General features: G+C 43.0%; 1 protein-coding gene across 2 annotated transcripts in view; it reads right to left on the bottom strand.

Moving 5' to 3' along the window:
- Positions 1–1,052: 1,052 nt before the first annotated feature.
- The window catches only part of vps13c (vacuolar protein sorting 13 homolog C), a 103,933-nt gene continuing 99,047 nt past the window's right edge, over positions 1,053–5,938 (bottom strand). For both annotated transcript variants that reach the window (XM_078244397.1, XM_078244398.1), the window contains exons 82-84: positions 4,246–4,369; positions 2,330–2,413; positions 1,053–2,155 (exon numbers count right to left, since the gene is read on the bottom strand). In XM_078244397.1, the coding sequence (XP_078100523.1) occupies positions 2,054–2,155; positions 2,330–2,413; positions 4,246–4,369 (310 nt within the window). In that variant the 3' untranslated portion in view covers positions 1,053–2,053. The remainder of the gene's footprint in view (positions 2,156–2,329; positions 2,414–4,245; positions 4,370–5,938) is intronic.

Raw genomic sequence — 5,938 nt, 5'->3', positions numbered from 1 at the left:
AGTTGTATGTCCTCTTTAGTGGCTGCCGCTGTCTTGCGTTTATGTTAGCTTGCTCGTCTTCTAGCTGACTCACTCGATCTTCTACTTCCTTAATGCGAGAAATGAGGGAGGAGAGCTTTGTATACACGGAGCTCAGAGACCGACGAATTTCTTTCAGAGCCGCCGTTTCTTCTAATATCTTGCTCAGCATCCTGTGAATCTGTGCCACATCAGGCTGGTCGGGCTCTGTGGCAGTGCTAGCTGTGGGATCTTTGCTAGCTGCTACTCCCTTCGTGCACATGTTGAGCTGAGTCTGTGTGGCTGAGTGAAGTTTTCTTTGTTCAATGTTACCGCCAGAAGACAAACTTTTGCCTTCTTCTGACATTTTGAGTTCCACGTAAAACGTAGAAGAAAAATGCCTATATCTGAACGTATTTTAGGATATATTAAGGATATTAACTCAAAAGACAGCAGGAACACACGTTTCAAGCTGGCATCGCTTATCCCTGCGTCACGTGACTCCATATTTAACCGGTTTAACTTCTTTGTTAAAAATGATCTTCACTCGTCAGAAACTGACTGAAACCATGACGATGATCCGAGACGTGATGAGTCTTCACTTCCTGTCTCAGATGTGCAGGAACAGGGAGTCGTCAAAATGTTGTCAAGGAAACCATAAATCAGTTTCCGTGGAGACAGGATGAGCTGTGGTTTAATCAGCTGACAGACATCCTAAAGTTTATTAACCAGAGTTTAATCTGAGAGGAAACTGAACTGAGGGAAGTTTGGGGTCCCCCCCCCGACCCGTTAGGGGGTGAAGACGGATGGAAACTGAACCACATTGACCCAGACGTGTTGAAACAGAGACTTCCACAGACTTCTGCTGTTATCGGAAAAGGCATAAGCATAGTTAGCGGCCCTCTTGAATGCATGTGAGCCAGACCGAACAGGCGCAGACACACGTGTGTGCACGCACATACACACACACAGACACACAGACACACACACACACACGACCAAGGTCGTACAACAGTGACGTCTCTGATCACAAAGTAAAAACAGTTCAGTAGACGTTGTTGATTCTTTACAGAAATTTATTTAGACTGAAAGTTCAACATCGAAACAAACAGAAAATCAGAAAGAATATTTCTTTATGCCGGAATCAAACACACGTGTAAACTCTTCAGCTGTAAAGAAAACAATCTGCTCTGATTTATCGACTGATAAAAGAAATGTTGTAAAGAACTTGTTAAATCATATATGGATTAAATATTCAGATAAACCTGTTGAATTATTATTTCCACGTTTACTTTTCTGAAGATCAACGACAGCAAACTCATCATCAACACCCTGGTTATTGTAGATTCGTTAAGTGCAACATGTTTATAGTGCAGCATGTTCGCGGTGCAACATGTCCACGGTGTTCACGGTGCAACATGTTCACGGTGCAACATGTTCACGGTGTAACATGTTCACGGTGCAACATGTTCACGGTGTAACATGTTTACAGTGCAACAGACAAACAGAAGAACCCCAAACTGAGGGGACTTCAAATAAAAAATTAACTGGTCAGCACATTTATATCCATGAGTGTTAAATCATAATAATCAGGATGACTGAATGTTTCATTCTTTAGCGACATGAAGTCGTTTGTTTCTTGTAAAAAATAATTCAATAACAATCACATGACTTCATTTGTTGAAGGGTTTTTACCCAGAATGCCTCACAGCATCATGCAAAATAAGAGTCTGCTGGGAATCAAACCCTCAGCTCTTTGGACAGTGCGCCTGAGATTACAGATAGGGGAGTCCCGCCCCTTCCTGTGTCCACCCTGGGACTTTATTTCAGTAAAAAGTATCCGGTAGTGACGGGGAGAGATGAATTATGAATTACACATCTGATAGTGTCAGTAAGTGTGTAATACCGACATATTTTTACTGAAATAAAGTGCCATGGTGGACCTCTCTATTGATGATATATTTATATATTTCTGTTTTAAGCTACGTCTCTACAGGGTTATGTTTCTTAAAGCAGCAGCGCGACAGAGTCGATCATTCCTGGGCAGGAAGTGACCTCACTGTTTGTTGTTTGGTTTGAGGAAGCGCTGGGACTTCTGCCTCGCCATGTGGTGCTGCTGCTGCGCCATCCGAGCGTTGGAGATGGCTGCCTGCAGCTTCTGTAGGTCACCATGGTAACCACACACACACACACACACACACACACACACACACACACACACACACACACAGTGATGAACTATGGTAACTGGATATCAGAGTAAAAGATGGCTACAGCTGCAGCTAAAGATTATTTTCTTTATCCATTAATCTGCTGAATGTTTCCTCGATACCTGAGCAGTGTTTAGGTCTCTGAGCTGAACGTTCCTCACTGGCTCCTGGCCGTCTCTCTTTGGCAACTTCAACTTCTGCTGCTCCTGAAATACACAGAGACAACCTCAGGAAACATGATCTGTATATCCTAAAATCCAGGATAATTACTTTCATCCAAGAAAAGAACATATAGTACTTAGTAAATGTCAAATTGGCCTTCTCCAAATGCCCAAAGCTATGATCATACTATATACACCTTACATACTTTTATTAACAAACGTCCACCATAACAAGGGAGGAAAAATGACTTTAAAAAGCTGTTCAGAATCAGAATCAGAAAGGAGTTTATTGTCACAGTAGTTATGCTACGTGGAATTAGCTTTGGTGATTGTTGCAAACATACAAACAAACATATTAAACATTTATATGAATACAAAATAAATACATTAAAACAAAAAAAGTTTTGATTTTATTTGGCATGAAGGACTTTTCCTTAAAGGAGCTTCCCCAGTCTTATAACACAACGGTAGTCTGCAAGAGCTTCCTGTATTTGATCCGATGGTCCGAACCATCCAAAAAAGGCTTTTACAGTAGAAACGAAGTGGACCATGGTTCAGTTTGATCCGGACCAAGAGTACCTCTTTTGTAGGACCAAATGTCGGCTGTTCCATCCGGGGGAGGTTTCACACCTGTAATTTTGGTTCGGATGTAGTCTATATCCTCAACGTTCAACTTCCGGGATTGTTCCGTTGCCGACTCATCTAGGCCGGATATCCGTCACCTTGGGCTTCCTTTGTGTTGGCATTTTAAACTTTTTAAAGATTTGTGAGGACTATGGTTAACTGCTCCTCAGATCTCTGCAGGGTAAATCCAGACAGCTAGCTAGACTATCTGTCCAATCTGACTAAAACTACTTTTGAAGGTACGCATGTTCCACCAAAAGAAGTTCCTTCCCTGTGGCTATTTAGCAGAGGCACCGTGGCTCCGTCCGGAGCTTAGCCCCGCCCACGATGATTGTGATTGGTTTAAAGAAATGCCAAGCAGCGCTGTGGAGGAAGGTCTGGCAAAGCGAGATTAGTTCGAATCAAACTGAAAAGTCTAAAAAGTCTGGACCAAATGAGTTAGGTGTGGGCCCTAAAATAGAGATTAGATACCTGCTTTATGCAGATGATCCTATAATCTTTTCTGCAATAAGAGATGGTCTACAACATAACCTGTCCATCCTGGAACAATACTGCCATAACTGGGACTTGGAGGTCAATTTCAAGAAAACTCAAATCATGATCTTTAAAAAAAAGAAACATATCTTGAAACCAAATACCATTTTACTTTGAATATTACCCAAACTAAACACACAGAAATGATACGTAGCATGGTCTGACCTTATCTGCATCAGGACATTTCAATAAGACAATAACTTCAATCAAAGAAAAAGCATGCAGGGCAATGTGTGCATTAAAAACCAAACTGTTCAACATTTACATTCCCATAGCTCTATATGGAGATCTGGGGGCGGCTCAGCAGATTGGAGCATGACTCCTGGGACAAACAGCCAATAGAAACCCTCCACACTGAATTCTGTCTAAGAACTGTAACTACTCAAAAGGAAAACGCCAAATAACGCCTGTCGAGCAGAACCAGGACATTTCCCATTACTGCTAAATATACAGAAACCAGCTATAACATTTTGGATGCATCTAAACTCAAGTCAAAAATATACACTCTATTTTAAAGTTTATAAACTCTGAAAACAGTCAGCTGATGGTGAAGATAACTAACCAGAACCAGTCCCCTCAGTCAGCTGATGGTGAAGATAACTAACCAGGCTCCCATCAGTCAGCTGATGGTGAAGATAACTAACCAGAACCAGTCCCCTCAGTCAGCTGATGGTGAAGCTAACTATCCAGAACCAGTCCCCTCAGTGTTTTGACTGTACCTTGCAGTAGATCAGCAGGTCCGTTCCCACCACTGCCGGAGGTCGGTAGAAGTTCTCAAACAAACACTCCCACTCTCTGCTAAAATGGCCGACGAAGTCGATCTCCTTCACGCACATAACCCTCCTACACAACAACACACAGACAGAAATATACTGTAAAACAAGAAACAGACAGAAATATACTGTAAATCAACTACACACAGACAGAAATATACTGTAAAACACAGACAAATATACTGTAAATCAACTAAACACAGATGTAACTAAAGCTGAAAGCAGCGATGGACGGGCTCTCGCACTTCAACACGGCTGTGTGTTTGTGCGACGGTCGCACAATGCGCACGCGAGTTAGCCTTCCTGCGGGGAGTGTGAAGCATTGCTTCCTGTGTCCATGTCAGGCGGTTCATTTAAATATAAACGATGGCACAGTTTCAGGCAGATTGGGCAATGTACATCTGGCTTACAATAACTTCCTGTTTCATGGCGAAACACACAAAATGGCCGCCACACCCACACAGCTTGACGAAAACTCAAACTTTTAATAACTTTTCATTTTTAAGGTCTTTAGATTGCACAGATAAAATTGTAATCCAGGTTAAATCTGAAGGAGGAGATGGTTAAAGTATGACACATGGAAATGGCGAAATACGCACTAAAATGAGAACTTCCTGTTGAGTTTTAGGGTACACCCCAAGAGGCTTTTTTTTATACGTCAACATATTACATATGCCAACCAATTCTCATACGTCTACGTGAAAGTTAGAGGAGGGGGCTTTTGTTTTGAAAACTGTTAGGGGGCGCTATTCATGAATTCTGCTGCGTTTTCTGAGGGCTGGTACCAACAGGAAGTGTTTCTGAGGGCTGGTACCAACAGGAAGTGTTTCTGAGGGTTGGTACCAACAGGAAGTGTTTCTGAGGGCTGGTACCAACAGGAAGTGTTTCTGAGGGCTGGTACCAACAGGACGTGTTTCTGAGGGCTGGTACCAACAGGAAGTGTTTCTGAGGGTTGGTACCAACAGGAAGTGTTTCTGAGGGTACCAACAGGAAGTGTTTCTGAGGGTTGGTACCAACAGGAAGTGTTTCTGAGGGTACCAACAGGAAGTGTTTCTGAGGGAAACCAACAGGAAGTGTTTCTGAGGGTACCAACAGGAAGTGTTTCTGAGGGCTGGTACCAACAGGAAGTGTTTCTGAGGGTTGGTACCAACAGGAAGTGTTTCTGAGGGTTGGTACCAACAGGAAGTGTTTCTGAGGGTTGGTACCAACAGGAAGTGTTTCTGAGGAAACCAACAGGAAGTGTTTCTGAGGGTGCCAACAGGAAGTGTTTCTGAGGGAACCAACAGGAAGTGTTTCTGAGGGTTGGTATCAACAGGAAGTGTTTCTGAGGAAACCAACAGGAAGTGTTTCTGAGGGTGCCAACAGGAAGTGTTTCTGAGGGCTGGTACCAACAGGAAGTGTTTCTGAGGGTACCAACAGGAAGTGTTTCTGAGGGTACCAACAGGAAATGTTTCTGAGGGTTGGTACCAACAGGAAGTGTTTCTGAGGGTACCAACAGGAAGTGTTTCTGAGGGTTGGTACCAACAGGAAGTGTTTCTGAGGGAACCAACAGGAAGTGTTTCTGAGGGAACCAACAGGAAGTGTTTCTGAGGGCTGGTACCAACAGGAAGTGTTTCTGAGGGTTGGTACCAACAGGAAG

This window comes from Sander vitreus, unplaced genomic scaffold (genome assembly GCF_031162955.1).
Source record: "Sander vitreus isolate 19-12246 unplaced genomic scaffold, sanVit1 ctg232_1, whole genome shotgun sequence".
NCBI lineage: Eukaryota > Metazoa > Chordata > Actinopteri > Perciformes > Percidae > Sander > Sander vitreus.
This window is presented reverse-complemented; position numbering and strand designations above follow the sequence as displayed.